Below are 17,305 nucleotides of genomic sequence, written 5' to 3' on the forward strand. Positions count from 1 at the left end.
GTCAGAGAAACGGGCTTCCATTTTAGATCCTAAACTACTACAGGATCTCTTCAAGAAGGAAAACTGGAGGCGGCGTGGGGGCACACTTTATCTAAATTAGCCACAAAATGAATGGTTTCTATGGTGGCTATTAAAATGACCAGAAAAGCCTCATTTTGATGGAAGACACTGCTAGAGTTGATGCAGAAGGAAAGTTCCTTTCCTAGTAAGCAGCTCTTCCTTATTTTACCTCTTTTGGGTAAAGAAAGATCTATGGAGGGAAATGGGTCTACTATTTCCTGGCAGGTTTTTTTTTTCCTGATCCCTATGGGTCTCAACCCTAGCTATTGAGTAGAATCACCTGGGAGGGTTTTGAAACTATGCATGGCCCAGGCCTCACCTCCAGAAATTCTGCTTTCATTGCCCAGGTATATTGTCAGGGCTCCCAGGTGATTCCAAAGCACAGCCAGGACTGAGACCACTGCCAAAGGACATGGATCACAGTGGCTGAAATGAAAACCCTCGAACATCTAGGAAAGGGGATCAGATTTTTATTAATGGGTGTTTAGACATGGAAGCAACCTAAGTGCCCATCAACAGATGATTGGATAAAGAAGATGTGGTGTATATATATACAATGGAATACTACTCAGCCATAAAAAAGAACAAAATCGTCCCATTTGCAACAATATGGATGGACCTTGAGGGAATTATCTTAAGTGAAATAAATCAGATAGAGAAGGACAATCTCTGTATGACTCCACTCATATGAGGAATTTAAAAATATAGACAAAGAGAACAGATTAGTGGCTACCAGGGGGAAGATGGGGTGGGGGTGGGCACAAAAGGTGAAGGGGTGCACCTACAACACGACTGACAAACAATAATGTACAACTGAAATTTCATAAGATTGTAACCTATCATTAAAGCAATAAAAATTAAAAAAAAAAAAAAAAAAGAATGGGTGTCTAGAAAACTGCTGCCTGATAAGGTAGGGTTAAGATTAAGGGCTAAATGTTTCTTAAGAGTAAGACACAGGCAAGGACGTTGTAAACCGTGCATCTAACAGTGGTAGACACGGTATGAGCTTTTATTTTTAAAAAGATTTTTTATGCCCATTGTCTCTTAAAAATCTTCTCAGCAACCACATGACAAGGCAAGTGGATGAGGAAACTGAGACTCAGAAATGGTAAGAGATCGGCCCAGGGTCACCCTTTTAAGAGACTGGAGAGCCTGGGCTCTTTCAGGTTCACCCCAAAGTCCCCAGGAACCCCTCACTGGTTCATGCTCACGAGCACTAAGGACGAGTAAGAAACCCAAAGGAATCATGCAAAATACCTTCTGCTTTGATGCTACAAATAGGCCTTGAGAACTCATCCGAGGCTGACGGAGCAACTAATATGCCCTGGACCAAAGAGTGATCCTCCTCTGTGACTGGAAAAGCTGTGCCCTTTCACCGGGCACACGGTGGTAGGGTTGGTGCCCATGGAGGGGGCAGGAGGCAGAGGCGCACCCCCCAATGGCTGAGCACTGAGTCAACCGCAAGCACAGTCTGGCTCCACTTGACTTTGGGTTTTGAAGCTTGTTAGGAAAGGAAATGGGTGGGTGGTGGTGTCTTTCCCTTTAAGAAATGCCATGTCATCCTGTCTCCCAGCCCCTCACACTCCAATTTTCTATAACAGGTAACATCCTCCAAGTACAACCAGGTCCACATTCATGAAATAGGCAGAGATTCTCCTTTTTGACTCCTGGCTCAAGCCAATGTCTGAGAATGGGGGACTCCCTGGAATAGTGGAGATGGGGTGCAGAGCCCACTCCTGTACTTATAAATCGATTCACAAAGTAGATAACCCAAATTTGGACAGAAGCCTTGACCATAGTCCGGCTTCAGTTTATGGCAGTAACTTGAGAAGCCCTTTCTCAAGCAGGTACCAATGCACAAAGTGGTTGTATTTATAGACGTTAAATAAATAGACCTCTTCTGAGAGGTCAGAATACCTTACAGGAAACGGCGAGGCTCTATTGTGTGAAAACTCTTAACATAACTGGTTGTGGAAGTATTAACGTACACATTCACTGATCTTCTCGCTTGCCTGCTTACGAGAAAGAAAATTACCAATGGAGGTTAAACAGCTAGTGTCATTAAAGTTGATTCATCCTGAGAATCTAGCAAAGTCGGTCAAATTTAAAAATATCTTTGATAGACTATGTATCTAAAGGTGAATAAATTTAGCCGTTTCAAAAAGGAAAGTGGGCTGCACTCTCATATTCGCAGAATTTCCAAAAATGACAGTGTTTGCCCATTGGAGATGCGATCTAGGGCTCCAGGTCTCTATTTTAGGCCAAGCAGTGTCTTCTTTCTCATAAGGGTGTTTTGCTTTAACACCTTCCCCTGCGTTCCTTCCGGAAAGTTCTGAAGGGGAAAGCCCTTGATGAGAGAAGCTAGTCTGTCTTCTTCCAACCTGGATTTGGCCAGAGTCTGTCTCAGGACTTAGAGGGACAAAGCCAGGGTTGCACTCAGGTCCCCGAAGAGTAGAAATGCCCACACTGCTCAACGTTATTATGGAGGAGCAGAGGAGAGAAAGGAAAGAGAGGAGAAGGGCAGCTGGGTTGGGGGCGGGAGGCATCTACGGGACACGCTGCTGGACACCGAGACTCCGAAACCCACATGAGTCACTTTCCCTTTCTGCCACTGCAGGAAATTAAATCTGTCTGTTGCCTCCTCTTAGGTCAACCAAGTGCTCACCCACAACCTCAGAGAGCCAAGGAATTCTTGAAGAGGGCACTTCTTTTCCCAGCCATGAAATAGGCATTTTTACTATCTTCCAAAATGTTCTCTGCAGACAGCCTCAGATTGGGCTAAGGTCTTAGCAAACATGTCCTATGGCACACAAAGAATATGTGTTTTGTTGTTACGTCTCTCTGGCCCCTGCAATTCTTGGCTGGTTTCCTAAGGGACTAGGGAAGCTGTCCTGGCCCCTGGAGCTTTGAAATCCAGGACACCACGCCCTGAACAACAGGGAGGCTGAGCTGTCCACTCCAGGCCATCTGTCCACCCAGCTGATGTTCTCTCTGGCTTTGTAGGCACCTTTACCTCTGCCTAGGCGGATGGGCAGTGGAGGGAATGGAGCTGGGGGTTAAGTGTGACTCTGGGGGACAACTCAGGAAGATGACCCACTGAAAATAATTTTAACAGCATCTGGGTGGTAGCTCCTGATGGTGGCCTGTTTCAAAGTCACTTATGACTGCCCTGGGCATTAGAAAATGGATTTCCAAAAGCCCCAAGCCTGGCACCAAATCTGACACATCTCCAGGGGTACTTCAGGGAGTGAAAAGGAGAAATTCCTACCTGAAATTTATGCAATGTTATAAGCCAATAGGCCCCCCCCCCCCCCCCCCGCAAAAAAAAAGAAGTAGAAATTCCTAGAGACACTAGTCTTCCTGCAGAATTCAGAGATTTTTCTTTTGGAAGCTTAAACATACGTCTGCTTATCCTTTTAATTCAGCCGAAGATCACTTAGTCCAGGAAGCCCACCCTGACTGGCCAAGTCTTCTTCCTTCAAGCTCTCTGCAGCCCACTCACCATTCTAGGTTAGATGGCCTCCTTTCTGTGCACACAAAATCTCTCTTGAGAGTATTAACGTGATCCTTCCAACACTTATTGTTAATGACCTAGACTGGGAGCTCCTTGATAGAGGGAAGAGGGGAGTCTAACTCATTTTGAATTTCAATAATCCAGCACAGCGATTAGTAAGCAGCAGAGGACTGAGTAAACGCTTGTTGAATGAATAAATGAAATCACTGTGCTCACCAACCAAACACATGCAGCCTTTCATCCTACAAATAATAATTCCTGAGATTTACGAAACAGGCGATCAAATTTTGAGCCAGAATTTGAAAAGGAAAATAGGCATGGTGTCTCTTTTTTCTAGCCCAGAGAGATGTAATTAATAATTAATCTTTTATTAATGGCTGGGAAGAATTTCATGATTTGGGGACCTGCTGATGGTGTCATAATGAACATCGATTTGGCCTAACTGAGCACGTTTCCAGGGCAACAGCAGCCCCCAACCATGTCAAATTACAGCGGTTGTCTCACTGGATATCAGTTTTCCTAGGAAGCTGATTGACATTGAAAGAGTATATTCTTAGGTCAAGGTTTGACTTTTCTTTGGTTTCATGAAGTTTATCAGACAAAAAAAAGGGCGGGGGTGGGAGGTGGGATGGGGTGGAGAAAATAGAAAATCCTAAAAAATACAATTTGGCGGTTTAAGAGAGAAGTCAGAGCTCCTGCGGCCAGTTCTGGAGACCCCTGAGTCTTCAGAACCGAGCCGGCGGGGCTGGAGGGAGATACCTGCGGTTCATGCGGGGTGTGCACGAGTAAAAGGTGGCGAAATACGAAGGGGGAGGCACCGGCGGCACGAAGTCATCGGGGTCTGGGATGCGTCCGTGCTCTTCCACTTCTTCGGCAGAAATCTGGGATTCGTCCTAATTAAACAGCACCTCGGTCAGTTAACGCCTTCCCTCTAAAGGCTCGGGGAGAAAAGCAATGGACGGCGCAAAAAGGCCCGTGGGCGGGCTCAGCGCAAGGACTTACGACGCAGGATCTTCTGGCTGCAAATATCTGGAGGTAGCGAAGGGCGGCTGCCACCAAGCACACCGTGGTGGTCAGGGCGTTCAAGGCACACAGGGCGAAAAGGACTTTCTGGAGCAACGAAACAGGGACGCCACTGAGTATTTCAAAGCTGATGACCAGAATGCAATACAAAAACTTTTAAAATTAATAATAATACTGTCCCAGTAAGACAATTCTCATGAGAAAATGCATGTGAAGGCCTCAGATGACGTTTCGCTCATAGAAAGTTCGGAAGTAAATGCTGCTTATTATTATGACTCTCACGCAATAGGGTGCATTTCTTAATTTTAAAAACTGATCTTAGAAGCTTCCTGAGCCAGAAAGACCTGATACTACAATATTTCTTTCTGCATCAGAACACTGTCTGGAAATGTTCCTTCCAGGAGAGCAATGAAATTCTCTTCTGAAGTTGGTGTCCCTGGTGACAGCAAATTCCCATCCTCCCCTCTCCCACAGCCTCCCACCAGGATGGCACGCTGCTTAATTTGTGGCCACTGATTCTATTTCAGGAGCAATTGGCAGAGCTGCCCAAGGCACCCAACTAGGACGGTGCAGGGGGCAGGCCGGCCGAGTGTAAATGGGGCTTCTCTCCTCTAAACACACGTCTCAAAATAGCAGCAATGGCAATTCCAAAAGTTTCTGTTGCCACAGTCCTGGCTCCTCAGCGGGGCTTTCCCCAAGCTAACTCCTGGCTCAGAGAGTTTGCGGGTGACTCAGCCACCAAAAATCCAAAAGCCAAAGAAAGAAGGCCATTTTTACATCCTACATAACCCGGAGAACTGGCAGCTTCTCTCTTCGCTTAGAGATTCCTCTTCCCCACAAAAAAATAAACCCGAGACAAAGATCTAAAGAGGGCGGTGAGTGGTGGGCCACCCAAAAGCTCCTACCTCCGGGTTCACCAACTGGGCTAATGGGCCTTCAGTCAGCACACAGTTTTTATCCAATTCCCTAATAAAGGCGAATTTTGCATTTCTCTTCAACTGGGATCATTTGTTCTTAATCTCTGCTTTTCATAGTGCTGCCTCTTAAATAAGAGGTAATGTGCTTGAATTTCTCTTGTATTTTCGGGCCAGTATGTCTCCCTATTCTGTGTGTCATAGAGCAGCAGCACGCAACAGCCCACAGGACTCATTTAAGCCAACAAAGGAGCATCAGAACAATGATGAATGGCATGCCATCAAAAGGTGTTGCTAAGGCCACATTATGTATGTGCAGCTACATGACATGTGTATGGATGCATATGTGTGTACCACATACATACATATATATATTTAGGCTCCCATAGTCTTTTTTACTATAATTCTTGGACACAAAGAAAGCTATCCATACATAATTTAAGAGACACCCAATAATCTGTGGTTCTTTCTGCACTCCATTCTGTCTCTGGGTCAGTGATGAGGGGTTGCTCATATCCTTTCAGCAGTGTAATTGCTGGCGGAGGTAACATAGCAGGAAGCTGTCGGGTAACTTTGCCTTCCTCGGGAGCTCTGTGGTGTATTTCCATTCGCGGTACCTTAAGTAGAAGGTGAACGGCGCTACAAGGCTGAACTGGAAAGAGCTTCAAGGCATTTTCTTTGTCTGTGCATTTGGCTGGTTGGAACTCTTCACAACAGAAGCAAATCTTGCCTTCACCTAAGTCCACCTTAAGGGAGAAAAGGCAGAACAATAATTTAATTAGTAAGAAAAACACACAGGCTACACCATAGAGCACCAATCCTACAGAATGAGATATGGCAGGGTTCAGCGTCAGGCATGTCTGTATCGGTCAGGATAGGATAGGCTATGCTGTGGTAACAACCAGCCCCCAAATTTCAGTGGCTTAACCAACCAAGGTTATTGCTCGAATACACTACACATCCACTGCAGGTCAGCAGGAGACTCTGCTCATCATATTCCCTTAGGGACCCAGGGTGATGGAGCATCCACCATCTCAGGACTGATGATCACTGTGCTCAGGGATGGAGAGCACAGGATGAACTGCACATTGGCACTTAAAGTAGGGTTGCCAGATAGAATGCAGGACGCCTGGTTGAATTTGAATTCAGAAAAACAAGAGATCATTTTTGTTAGTATAAATATGTCCCAAATATTGCATGAGATATTTATAGTAAAAAAAAAAATACTATTAGCTGTTTATTTGAAACTCAAATTTAATTGGATGTCCTGTGTTATTATTTGCTAAATCTGGGAACCCTACCTTAAATCTTTCTCTTGGAAATGACGCTCATCGCTTCAGCTCACATTTCATTGACAAAGCAAATCATATGGCCCCACTGAGCTCTAAGAGAGCCTGGAAGTTCAGTCTACCCCCTGCCTGTAAGAAGCACAACGTCTACTTGGATAACAGTAGCCCTAAGCTACGTAGGCTTAATTCTTAATTCACATCTTCAGTGTTTTCCCGTGATAAATCACTGATGAGTAATCTCATATATGTTTAGTGAGATGTTTTGCAAACTTTTGGTCACTCTTCTAAGTTTCCCTTGAATTGGGTTGTAAAAATATGTAACATCTGATTTTGGCTAAGATGGCCCATAATTGGGGGTTGAGGCTCATTCTTACTTGCTCTGCTGCTTGAGCTGTTGAAGTTGGCTAATTTCTTTTGGCTAAAAGGAAAGGCCACACCTCTTTCATAATTGTCAAATTCATCAGGCAGCTCTGACTTCACTAGCTGCAAAATGTTCAAGGAATCTTTAAGAATGACTGAACATATACAATGTTTTGCTTACTAAACAGAAAAAAAAAAGGTTTTTTTCTTACTGAATTAAGATTCTTACCCTTTAGTCATAGTAATAAATTTCATGGTATTTTTCCAAATTACCAGAAAACTTAGTTCCTTATAATACAAGTTGACTAGGAAGCTAAGGGGAAAAATTTCAGTAGGCATTGCACAACATTTTTTGGTTTGTATTTCTCTTTCTTTTGAGGTGAAGTTTACATACACATACAAAAATTTACATACACAAATCTTAAGCATACGTTCAAGGAATATTGAGCAGCGCGTACACCTGTATAACCCGAACCTTTATCAACACACAGAACAAGACCATCACAGGAGGAAACTCCCTCACGCCCCTTCACGTCAATCTCTGCCCCCACTCTCCTAGAGGCAACAACTGTTTTGACTTTTTCCCCACATAGGTTAGTTTTGCCTTTTCCAGAATGCCATGGAGTCGTAACATTTTTTATTCCTTGTCCTTAAACCACATTGAAAGGGATGCATTCTTATCTCAAACACGGATGCCCAGATTCTGATATAAATTCTGCCTCTGACACAAAGAATTACAACTAGAGTGACCTCGATGGGCTCCATAATCTATCAGTTCATTCCCACTTGGTTTCTGTCCTGTCCTGGTTTGTCCATGGAAATCGTGATCTCAGCTACGCCCCACACCCACATCCACAACTGCGCCCCCCACCACACACACACAAAGGCACGAGGCTGACTGTATTTGAATTTTTCTTCCATTGTCTCACATTTGAAGACACATCCTGCTGCTAATAGCCACGCTAGATTCTTGCCTTCTAAAGAAGAACCACTGTGGCCACGCAGACAGGATCTCTCTAGGCAAGGTCTCGGCAGGTGGAACTTTCCTTTCCTCTCAGGGCTCAGTGGCTTTCCCTTGGCCTCTCTTCCATAATTAATAAGTGTCCTTACACTGGGCTAAATCCAGCAGGTAAATATGACTCCCACTGGGCTTCTTCAAAGTCTCCTACTGAGAACTTCCTGTTTTCATACTAACAGCACTATTTAGTAGAATGAGCAGCTAATGGAGACGATGCATCAGCCTCTACTCTGCTCCTGTACACAAGGCCCTCTCCTCCCCAAACAGGAACCAGGCTCGCTTCCTTCAACAGGACGCAGTGCAATTTCTATGTCTTGTACTTGTGTAAGCCTCAAGATCTTTCCGGAGGATTCTACCTCCTTCGGGCAATACCAGGTGTCATCTTACAACGTACTCCCTTCCCACACAAGTCCAGTCTTGATACAAGACATTCAGTTAAGGGAGAAACCAGGCCTGTGTGGGCGGCACACACGTGGCTGCATTATTCACACAACATCCAAATATATGGAAATATACGGCAATCCCAGCTATGTGGAAACTCTGGCGTAAGCCAGTGTGGACGGCAAAATTTTCCAGACGGGTGATGGTTAATCCCTTTAAACAAGACTACTTGAAAGTTTAACTATTTGCAAATGCTAATGAATTTCAAATACCGTGCGCAGCTGACACAGGGATGCTCTGAGGCTCTGGACAGAATGGTTCTAGGCCACTGTGTGTTTTGCGTTCCTTGTTCTTCCAATTCCCGATTCTTTACCTCCCTTCTTAATCCCATCTCTGCCCAATATTTCTGAAAACTTACTGTAATTTCTCTTCAATCTCTCTAACCATCTGCTACAACCTGTTCAAGCCTCCCCAATCCTAAATGGAAAACATCCACCCTTCGCCTCGAGACCCTGACCTGCAGCTCTCAGATCCTCTCCTTCCTCCCATTCATCATCCAGTATTGGGGTTCTCAACCCAAGCTGCACACTAGAATGTTCCAGGGAGTTTTCAAAAATGGCAATGCTATCTTTAGCAAACAGGGAACTGAAAATTAAAGTAACCATGAGATCTCACGTTAGCCCCATCAGACGGGCAAAAAATTATGGAGAGAGGAACATTTGTTGCCAGTGGAGGGTCCCTGGTAGAAATGTGAGTTGAAGCCCTTTAACAAAGGAACTAGCTATCCACTTTAAATTAAAAATACTTATTTGTCAACCACTCTGGAAAACGGTTCAGCAGTTTCTTACAAAGTTAGACATACATTTACCACATGACCCAGCAATTCCACGCCTATGTGTTTACTTAAGAAAAATGAAAACAGGCCCACACACACACACAAAAAATCCACTAAACAAAATGTTCACAATAGCTTTGTTCATAATATCCCAAACTGGAAACAACCCAGATGTCCATCAACAGGAGAACGGATAAAACAAACTATGATATTTTTATACAATGAAATATTGCTTTGTAAAAAAAAAAAAAAGAGCAAACAACTGATACAACACAAAAACATGGATGAATCTCAAAAACATTATGCAGAGCAAAATAAGTCAGATACAAAAAGTACATAACATACGACTCCATTTACATGAAGTTCCAGAACAGGCAGACCTAATCTATGGTGAAAGAAACTGGAGCAGGGATTTCAAATAAGAGAGTAGAGATTGCTTGAAAGAAGATAAGAAAGAACTTTCTAGAGTGATGAAAATGTTCTGGATCTTGTTTGGGGTGTATACATGTGTACACATTTGTCAATATGAATGTATCCATTGGTCAAAACTCAATGAACTGCACACTTACGACTTGTGCATTTCACTGTTTGTACATTTTACCTCAATTTTTTAAAAAAATGGATAGAGTCATCAAATGGCTGAATGTGTAATAAAAAAGAAGACAAACAGAAGAATAATCCCTGTCCTGGGAGCCTACTCCACTTAGGTAACAGCCCTCACGGGTTGTGCAGAATGGTCTTCTGGCAGCGTTGTTTCTATTGGTCAAAACCCAAATCCAACAGACAACAATAGAGAATTAACCTGTTAAAGGAAAAAAAGTGTTAGATCTATATCTAACATACCTTTAAGTGAGAAAAAGAATATGCAGGGAAATGATCCAATACACTTCATTTTAGAGACATAAATCATGAATAACCCTACCCCACACAGATTTACGTAAGATTATATGAGCATGAAACATGAATGGAAACTCCCCAGCTTGTTACCATGAATTTGGGGTGACTGATGTGGGTGGAGAGGGAAAGAGGAGAGGAGAGCATCTCGTCCCCTAGAAGGTCTTCATTTGTCAAGTAGCCTCCCTAATGAAAACAGCAATTATGATATGGTCCTGCTGATGGAAAATTATGTGCACTTTTATGCATAAGAGATGCGCCCCAAAATAGTCAAATGGTTAACCGTACTATCTCAGCGAGTTTTCAAATGACTTTTATGTTCTGTCCTATATTTTTATGGCTTGTCCAAATTTTTACAATTACATAATCAGAAATAATTACAGCGTTGGTTTTGTGGCGGGAAAAAGTTTAATTAAAAATACACTTAAAAGCTTAAAAAAATACTGATGCCCAGGCCCCCACTCCAGGGCAACTGAGAATCTCTAGGTATGGGGCCCAAGTTTGGGTATTCTTTAAAAAGTTACCCTGGGTGATTCTAATGGGAAGCCAGGGTAGAGAAGCACAGAATTTCTCAGGAAAGTCAACTATATACCTTTACCCCTTGCAATCTGGCTACTGTTTTCTCCAGAGCCATCAATGATCTAACCGCTAAGCTGACTTCTGACCACTGCCCTTGGAATCCTCTCCTCTCTTGGTTTCTACCCACTCCCTTTATTTATTCATTGTTCAAGGTCCATCTCAAATACCTATATTCCAGGTGGCCTTTCCCCATCTTCCCATGGACAGAAGCCCTTCTCATTTTGCACCCCCGGAGTACTGGGTCTCACTCTGACGCAATCACAGTCTACCATGCTTTGCAGTTGGGCGTTTATTCATTCCCTCCACAAATACTGAGCAAGCATTTGCCAGCTCACCCTCCTCCTCTTGCTACGCAGTCAAGTTCCAGGTCAGAAACAATGGTGACTCTTCTTTCTACTCACTCCAGCCTCTAGCCCAGTGTCCTACATATAGCAGATGCTGCAGTTTTGCCAAATGGTCTTTCAATGTATCAGGACTTTTCCCTTCCAGCCTGTATCTTTTTTCTTTGCCCCTTTCTTATTTGCTGTGTGATTAGTTATTGGAAAACCCAGCTTTGTTCAAAATTTTTTTCTTGCCCCAGAAGAAGAGAGAAAACAGGTGTACGAATATCTTTAGCCCCAAAAGGAAAAGGATAAATGCCTAAGAGATGTGCAGAGAGGATATTCTGGAAGACGATCTTCTCTGGGGATCAGGGACTGTTTCCTGAAGGAGATAATCTTTGACTAGGGCTTTAAAAGACTGGTATCATTTGGATGAGCAGGGAAGTAAGGGAGAGAGGATTCTGGGAGGAGAGATGGCATCGTTAGAAATAAGAAAGTAGGGCAGGAGCCTAGTACCAATGTGCAGGCTGGAGCTCAATGACAGGGAGTGTGAGCAGCTGTGGTGAGAGGGCAGGATGAGGGCACATCTCAGAGAGCCTTAAAAACCAGAAAAGGTTGGAAGCCTGTGATTCCATACCTTAAGGTTATTAAGCAATGGAATGGCTTGATCAAAAAATAAAAAATATTGTAAAGGACTGTTAAGAGAGAGCAACAGGTTTTTAGGGCGTCCCTGGGGAGTTTTCCTGTTGGGAAGGTCACCACAAGGGCTTTCCACAGCGTTATGAGAAATGTGACAGCCTTCTTTGCTTGCATCCCGCTGGTTTTGAAACGATGAGACTGCTCTGTAACCAAGTTCCAAATAGATGTTTTACTATAACTTCTAAAGAGTCCATTTCTTTTGCTTTGTGTCACAGGGAGATATTTGCCATGGAGAAGTGCTTTTAAAAAGTACAAAGATGGCCGGAAATTGGGTATATACCCAAAAGAATTGAAAGCAAGGTCTCGGATATCTGTAAAGTCATTTTTATGGCAGCATTAGCCACAATACCCAAGTGTCCTTCGATGAATGAGTGGGTAAACAAAATGTGTCATATACATACAATGGAATATCATTCAGCCTAGAAAAGGGAGGAAATTCCGACACACTGTAACACGTGGACATGTTGAGGACATTATGCTAAGCGAAATAAGCCAGTCACAAAAAGACACACTGTCTCATTCCACCTGTATCAGGAAGCTAGAGCAGTGAAGTTCAGAGTCAGAAGGTAGAATGGTGGGTGCCAGGGGCTGGAGGAGGAGGGGATGGAGAGATGCTGTTTAACGGGTACGGAGTTTCAGTTTTGCAAGATGAAAAGCGTTCTGGAGATTGGTTGCAAAACAGTGTGAACATACTCAACACTATTGAAAGACTAAGATGGTAAATTTTATGTTACATGTAGTCTACCACAATTAAAAAAAATTTTTTTAACTCAGAGATGGTACAGGTCCGCAACGTCTTAGTCACAATTCTGAAACCCAAAAAGCTCTGAAAACCGAAAGTCTCAGATTATACTCTGACAGTGCCACTGAATAAGTAGTGTATGTGTCACATTTATCTTTCTAAAGGAAAACCTCTGAATGCTGAAACACACCGGCTGCAAAGGTTTTGGCTAAAGGACGGCTGACCTGTACTCTGATCATATCCATTTTCCCTCTTTAGATGAGAGCAGACAGATATTGATCGTGGACACCGGATCCATCCTTTCACTAACTAATGATGCATTACATTACTGGGGTTATGCTGGCTGGTCCCTGCTTTGGAAAAAATAATTGACAGCCTGACTAAAAGAATCAGCAGGCAGCTTTCCTTTTACCAACTTCAGGTTTCACTTTAGGACTGTTGCCTAGTGCTGGCAGCACAAGAAAGCTAGACGGGCCAGCGTCGGCCCAGACACACAACGATGTTTGAAGACTGCTTACCAGATCACACCTGGGCACGCTGGACACAAACTGGGCCCCTTGGCAGCCTAGGATAAATCCAGCTAGATTTAAGAGGACGCACACCACAGAGAGCAGCACGAAGAGGTTCACCTGAAATGGCGAGAAAATAGGTAGTTAGAAAAAGACGACAGCTGAATTCAGAGTTTCATCTCAATAAAAACTCATATTCTCACCCTAGAGGAAACTTTCTTTAAAAAAATCAGAACCGTATTTTTAATGTACAAACTTTTTTTTCATATTTTAGAACTGTTAAAATTGTGCTGAGGATGCCTTTGACTCTCAAGTCTTCTCAATAATTTCAAGCCCCTATTTTCTTTCCTTTTTGTGAACAAGGGTGTTCTGACTTCTTTAACTTTTATCTGTACGTTACATTAAGATACGACTAGTTCCTCCTTGAGCCATTGTTATTGTTTCCGAGTTCTGCAGGATCAATGGTAAGTAGACAAATGGAAAATTCTAGAATATAAGCAGAACCCAGGGAAAACAAGGAGCTCAGAGCCATTATTAGCCAGAAATCACAGTTTACAAGTGAAAATAGAGGAGTCTTTTGTCAGTTCTGAACAGTTTAGGTACTAAAGAAAAAGTGTATCAGGATCTTCCATGCACTTTTCTGCAAAGTTAAAAATTACAAATATTACCCTAAATAATTAAGAACTGACGGAAATCAACTAAGAAGCCAATATTCAGTATTAGCTCAAATTTGAGACTCCAAAGGCTTTTCAACTTGAAAACTATGATTACGATCAACATCAAACATTATCACAAATACGAAAGCAAATATAAAAGATTGGAGCTAACGACTGCCAGTGTTAGAAACAAGCATCATTTCAGGCAGCTGAGATGTCAGAATCGGCAGGCAAACGAGTTAACATGTGGAGTCTAATAGAGAAAACTCATTCTTTATTATTGGTATTCTAAGTCAAGCTTGGCAGCATCTCCCCAGAACCATGATATGACTCAATATTTAATAATCACATGATGCCCTTTTCCAAAGAGGAATCTTGCTTCCTCTCCAGGAGGAGTCTGGCTTCTGCCTCTCTCCCTTTTTGTTAATCTGTAAAAGGACTCTACACCCGGTCATCAGATCCTTGGGAAAATGCTCGCAGCAGCTGCTGCTCCTGGTCCCCAGGCTAGATTCCTCAGAGTCTATAGGACTTCACTTGAGCAGCATACAGCACCTGCCCCTCTTACTCTGTGTCATTCATGGTCATGCCAAAGCTTCTTGGAAAACTAGAAAGCAGAATTGGCAAAGGATAGAACATGGTCTCTTACATGGGCTTCTTCTGTGCACTGGCTGTTGCTACTCAAAGAGATCTAAAATATCTGGAATCTTCACACATAGCAACACAATTATTGTTACTATGGGGAAGTCTTGAACTACCCTTTGGAAATTTTCTTCTAAGGCAATATCAGATGCCTTGAAAAGAAAGCATGATTAGAATCCTTATGCCCACCAGCACACCACTGAACTTCACAACTAACAATTAGTAGCATCAGATATAGAATGGGTGAGGGTCCATTACTCCCAACACGGTGCCCAAATCTCTTCATTAAAATCTTAAATCCAGCTCATTAAAAGACATTGTAGGGGCTGGCCCAGCGGCACAGCAGTTAAGTTCGCACGTTCTGCTTCTCAGCGGCCGGAGGTTTGCTGGTTCAGATCCCGGGTGCGGACATGGCACTGCGTGGCACACCATGCTGTGGTAGGCATCCCAGGTATAAAGTGGAGGAAGATGGGCATGGATGTTAGCTCAGGGTCAGCCTTCCTCATCAAAAAGAGGAGGATTGGCAGTAGTTAGCTCAGGGCTAATCTGCCTCAAAAAATAAATCAATAAATAAAAATAAAAAAATAAAAGACATTGTAAAGGGGCTGGCCCAGTGGCATAGTGGTTAAGTTTGGTGTGCTCTGCTCCAGTGGCCTGGAGTTCGTGGGTTGGGATGCTGGGCGTGGACCTACACCACTTACCCAACCATGCCGTGGCAGCGTCCCACATACAAAACGGAGGAAGACTGGCACAGGCATTAGCTCAGGGACAATCTTCCTCAAGCAAAAAGAGGAGGATTGGCAACAGGTGTTAGCTCAGGGCCAATCTTCCTTACCAAAAAAAACAAACAAACACTGTTAAGAAAATTAATAGGCAAGCCAGAGACTGGGAGAAAATATTTTGTGCATATATTGAATGAAGAACCTTTATCCAGAATATATAAATAACTGCTCAATTCAATAATAAAAAGACAAATAGCCCAAACAAAAAAATTGGGCAGAAGACTCAAACAGATACTTCACAAAAGAAGATACAGAAATGGACAAAAAGCACAGCAAGAGGTGCTCAACATCATCAGTCATCATGAATGCCAATTAAAACCACAGTGAGATACCACTTCACACAAACTAGGATGGTTAAAATCAGAAAGACTGACAGCAGCAGGAGCCGGTGAGGATGCAGAGCACATGGACTCTCAGGTGTTGCTTTTCCAAGTATAAAATGGTACCACCACTTAAGAAGACTGTCAGTTTCTTAAAAATTAAATATAAATCTCTCATGCAGAAGAATTCCAAATAATTTATGGAAATACTCTGCCTTCAACTCCCTATTCTTAAGTGTAGGTGGCACAAGTGACTTCCTCCCAAAGACTGCGGTATGGAAAGGGGAGGGGGGTAACTCTCCAGTGGAGAGACCTGACACACACAGCATCAACCAGGTGACCAAGGTTAACATCAGTGATAAGTCATGTTGATGGCACATACCCTTGATATGATGTGATGAAAACGGCACTTTACTCTGTGGTCCTCCTCCCCAAAACCCATAATAACCTCAGTCTAATCATGAGAAAAACATCAGACAATCCTAGAACTGCATGCTACAAAATATCTGACAAGGACTCCTCAAAACGGGCACGGTCATCAAAAACAAGGAAAGTCTCAGAAACTGTCAAGAGGAGCCAAAGGAGACATGACAACTAAATGTAATGTGGTGTCCTAGAAGGGTGTCAGGGACAGAAAAAGGACATTAGTAAAAACTAAGGAAATCTGAAGAGTATAGACTTTAGTTGATAATAATATATCAATATCATTTCATTAATTGTGAGAAATGTTCCCTACTAATGTAAGGTGTCAATGATAGGGGAAACTGGGTGAAGGGTATCCAGGACCTCTCTGTACTATCTTTGCAGTATTTCTATAAATTTAAAACTATTCTAAAATAAAATTTTTATTTAAAAAACTGCTAAAGATGTGAATATACAACAACCCTATGACCTTCAATTCCACTCCTCAGAAGAGACCCAGAGATGGAAGCGCCATTGCCCACAAAGGACACAGAAGAATGTTTACAGCAGCTTTCTTCCTATCAGACCAAAAATGAAAAGAACTCAAATGTCCAACAACAGGAGAATAAACAAACTGTGGTATTTTCAAACAGTGGAACACTTCCAACAATAAAAGGGAACAAACCACTGATACACGACAACAACATGAAGTTCAAAGACACTACACTGAGCGAAAGCCAGATACCGTATGCTTACACTTACGTGAAGGTCAAGAATAGGCAGAGTAATCCCGGTGACAGAAATCAGAAGAGTGGCTGCCTGTTTTGGGGGGAGGAGGCGTGAAGTGAGGGGATTGACTGGGAAGAGACATGAGTGAGTTTTCTGGAGTTCTATTCTAACAGAATAAAAATGTTCTATTACCTTGTCTTGGATATTGGCTACAGGGGTGTATACAATTGTCAAAACTTGGCCAACTGAACACTTTCAACCTGGGACTTATGTAAATTATATTTGCCCTATTTTTTTTTTTTTAAGTGAGAAAGAAAAGCCTGAATCCAGCTGCCAAGACAGGAGTGTGAGATCATACAATGACTGGGGCTACTTCTAAAATGTCAGAACGACAAACAACAAGATGAGAGAATGCCCCAGGGGTTCAGTGCCTGGCAGGCTGGGCTTCTCTCCTGCACCAGAAGGGCTGCCAATGAGAAGTCAAAGTCAAGCCACCAGAATGCCACCCCTGTCAACCCCAGAATGAGGACCACGGCCAAGACACACAGGCAAAAATCGCCATAGACTCTTCACCAAATTTATTCCTGCACGTGGCTTTTTTATTCCTGTTACTAAAACTCTGGCCAAACTTACTGGCCAA

The 17,305-nt window shown here is 43.0% G+C and overlaps 1 protein-coding gene across 1 annotated transcript in view; it reads right to left on the reverse strand.

Annotated features, from left to right (window-relative positions):
* Positions 1-17,305, reverse strand: part of ENTREP1 (endosomal transmembrane epsin interactor 1) — a 61,836-nt gene that overhangs the window by 11,142 nt on the left and 33,389 nt on the right. The window contains exons 3-6 of the mRNA XM_046664934.1: positions 13,147-13,257; positions 6,129-6,257; positions 4,577-4,684; positions 4,334-4,467 (exon numbers count right to left, since the gene is read on the reverse strand). Coding sequence (XP_046520890.1) covers positions 4,334-4,467; positions 4,577-4,684; positions 6,129-6,257; positions 13,147-13,257 — 482 coding nt within the window. The remainder of the gene's footprint in view (positions 1-4,333; positions 4,468-4,576; positions 4,685-6,128; positions 6,258-13,146; positions 13,258-17,305) is intronic.

Source organism: Equus quagga, chromosome 6, assembly GCF_021613505.1.
Source record: "Equus quagga isolate Etosha38 chromosome 6, UCLA_HA_Equagga_1.0, whole genome shotgun sequence".
Taxonomy (NCBI): Eukaryota; Metazoa; Chordata; class Mammalia; order Perissodactyla; family Equidae; genus Equus; species Equus quagga.